Consider the following 3,365-nt stretch of genomic DNA (forward strand, 5'->3'; position numbering starts at 1 on the left):
TGGACCTGTACGATCTTTGGTCTCAGCAGAATGGCATGCCTTGCCACACCTCACTTGCCACAATCGATTTTTGTCGCACCAAGTTCGGTAATCGTGTTATCAGCCGTCTCGGCGATGTCAATTGGCCACCTTGGAACTGTGATTTGACGCCGTTAGACTTTTTTTCGCGTATGCAGATGATATCGACATTGTCGGTCTGAAACAAAGGCACGTTACCACAGTATTTTTCAGTTTAGAAAAAGAAGCTAAAGAGGTTGGTCTAGCGGTGAATGAAGATAAGACAAAGTACCTCTTGGCAACATATAAAAAGTCCAAACGTTTCGGTCACACGTCACTCTTGGAAGCTATAACTTTGAAGTAGTGAAGGACTTTGTCTACCTAGGATCCAGCATAAGCACCATCAATGAGGTCAGTCTGGAGATCAAGCGAAGAATAACTCTGACCAACAGATGCTACTTTGGGCTCGGTAGGCAATTGAAAAGCAGAGACCTCTCTCGATGAACAAAAATTACGCTCTACAAGTCTTTCATCATGCCGTACCCTTAGAAGATGAAATTACAAACTGTAAGAGCTTTTTAGCGACATGCAAATAGTTATGCGATTGCGCTGTCTTGGACATGTTTTACGAATGGATGACGACGCTCTGGTGAANTCCCTAAGAAGATGAAATTACAAACTGTAAGAGCTTTTTAGCGACATGCAAATAGTTATGCGATTGCGCTGCCTTGGACATGTTTTATGAATCGATGAAGACGCTCTGGTGAAAAGATCCGCACCCACGGGTGGACAACGGAAGCAAGGGCGCCCTCGAACAAAATGGAAGGACCAAAAACAGGAGGACCTGTCTGCACTCGGGATGAGCAACTGGCGCAAATTCTCATTGGAGAGAGGCAATTGGAGAAGCTTTTTGGTCTCGGCACAGACCCACAAAAGGTTGTAGTGTCAAATAAGGATAAGAAGACTTTTTTTGGGAAGCCAGCCGAGGCAGCGACATGAATGAAATCGTGTACCATAAACAATGCGAATGTTTTCTCTTCGAGTCAACTGAAAAAAAAAGATTTTTGTTAATTTTTTTAAGAAACCACTATGTAGATACATTTATGACCCTTTACATATTTTTTTCAAGATATTGAGGACCTGGAATAAGAAAACTTAGCTTAACTCAATCGCTGCACTGATAAAGTGAGCTTAGGCTCCACAGTTCCTTTGAAAATTTAGTTGGAGCTGTCTTTTTATCACATGTCGACTACAAACCGACAAAAATAGCAACATCCATTTATGTATGTACATATATCTCTGAAATAAACTTCCGTAAACAGACATGAAGCAATAAACGCCTATATGATGTCCTTATCTGCAAACCTCTATTTTACTAGCGTAATACCTCAGGTTAAACGACATCTTTAAGTCTTTTTGAATATAACTCATAGAAAACCAATGATTGCCCACTACAGACATGTGGAACCTTTCACATAACCAAAATTCAACGACATCTTTAAGTCTTTTTAAATATAACTCATAGAAAACCAATGATTGCCCACTAAAGACATGTGGAACCTTTCACAGAACTAAAATTCACCTTTGCTCCCACTTTACTGAGGTACCGAATGGATCATTAACGCGTGCAATATAAATATTTCCGTCATCATCAATATTCCCTGCATATCCTGTTTCATTCTCTAAATCCATAAGAATATCACTGGCCGGATATTTATCATTTGTATGGTACGCAACATTCACCGGTGCAATTGCGCCAGACCAACCATCCAATCCCAACGAACCCCAAGCATTTGCAGGCGGCAATACACTGTCTTTAGATATATTCTCATCAATATTATCGCTGTGGACTGTCGCTGATGAACGTTTTTTATATAATTGCGCACGCATGTACTCAATTGTTAGATTGGGAAAAACTGGATCCACAAGATCAGTACGTTGCATCATCCACACTGAATAACCGTTTTTGACATTAGCGTCGGGTAATTCGAAAATAAAGGCAAATTTTGATTGTTTCATGACCGGCTCGTACATTTGTGGTATCATACGATTTACAAGATTCGTATTATTTGTAACGGTTTTAAAAGCATTTCGAATATCACTGAGAATTAAATCGGTGGTTGTTCGTGGATTCGATTCAAAATCACCACTCTGAGATGTACAGCTTTGAGTGAATAACACTAAAAAACTTAGGATAAACTTTTTTGGTTTCATTATCTTATACATATACATATATGTATGTATGTATGCACACGTATATGCAGTACTAATGAAAATAAACCAACTTGATTCACTTTTCTACAAATCTGCGACCTTAAATTTTGTGAGCGTTTAGCTCTTTGCAGATATACCGTCAAAATGAAGTTGATGAAAAGCAGCTATACGACCGCATTGGTACCCCAAAGCGGAATAAGTTTAAAATTTGAAAAAACTACTACTACAATATTAGGATTATGAAACAATCGGTTATGTATGCACATACTAAATATTAGGGTGTTCGATTATTTTCTTTTTTCCCCAAACCGGGTTTCGAGTTATTCGAAAAGTTGTAATTAGAAAAAAACTGGTTCCCGATTTTGAAATTAAGAAATCCGGATAAACCGGTTATACTCGCCCTTTTCCACAACCAATTCTTGAGATATTCGAAAATTTGCAATATGAAAAAAACCGGTTCCCGATTTTGAAATCAAGAAATCCGTATAAACCGGTTATATTCGCCCTTTTCCAAAACCGCCTCTTGATATATTCGAAAAGTTGCAATTTGAAAAAAACCCGGTTCCCGTTTTTGAAATTAAGAAGATTTTGATTTAAATAGTTTTCATACAGAGAAAATGCTTATGTTGGTATGAAGTCGCGAAAAAATTACAATTAATCTATAACAGTAAAGAAAAAGGCAAAGCAAAATAAGTTCAAATTTTTTTTAGATCAAACGACTAAAAATCAGTTAAAAATTCACGTTTGGTTTTATTTCAATTCTTTTCGGATTTAAGTAGTGCTCTTGCCGCCGCAGCCGAGTGCTTAGATGTGCCTATTGCCACTCGAGATGTCCATGGTTAAGTTTCTTGTCCCAGCAACATCAAAAAAAAAAATAGTTTTCAAATAGCGGTCGCCCCTTGGCATACAATGGCAAACCTCCGAGTATACATCTGCCATAAAAAAGCTTAGGTGGAGTAAAGGTGTAGATCTCTCCACATGTGTCATAACATCAGGAAGCAGAACACGGATTCAAGACAAGCTCGTGGTTAAGTAGAAAACGTTTAAGTGCCAACATTCATTTATTGGAATCAAATATGATATACTGTTTGTCGCTAAATAAATTAGGACATAATTTCAAAACTATTTAGTGAAAGAAAAAACCTAGAAAACTT

The 3,365-nt window shown here is 37.8% G+C and overlaps 1 protein-coding gene across 1 annotated transcript; it reads right to left on the minus strand.

Annotated features, from left to right (window-relative positions):
* Positions 1 to 1,579: 1,579 nt before the first annotated feature.
* LOC108381839 (uncharacterized) lies at positions 1,580 to 2,161 on the minus strand (the record flags this gene model as incomplete). Its single annotated transcript, XM_017638235.1, has 1 exon — positions 1,580 to 2,161. A coding segment is annotated over one exon (582 nt), but the record flags the coding sequence as incomplete, so codon positions are not given.
* Between the last annotated feature and the right edge of the window lie 1,204 nt (positions 2,162 to 3,365).

This window comes from Rhagoletis zephyria, unplaced genomic scaffold (assembly GCF_001687245.7).
Source record: "Rhagoletis zephyria isolate East Lansing unplaced genomic scaffold, Rhagoletis_zephyria_1.1 Rzeph_scaffold_24030, whole genome shotgun sequence".
Classification (NCBI taxonomy): domain Eukaryota; kingdom Metazoa; phylum Arthropoda; class Insecta; order Diptera; family Tephritidae; genus Rhagoletis; species Rhagoletis zephyria.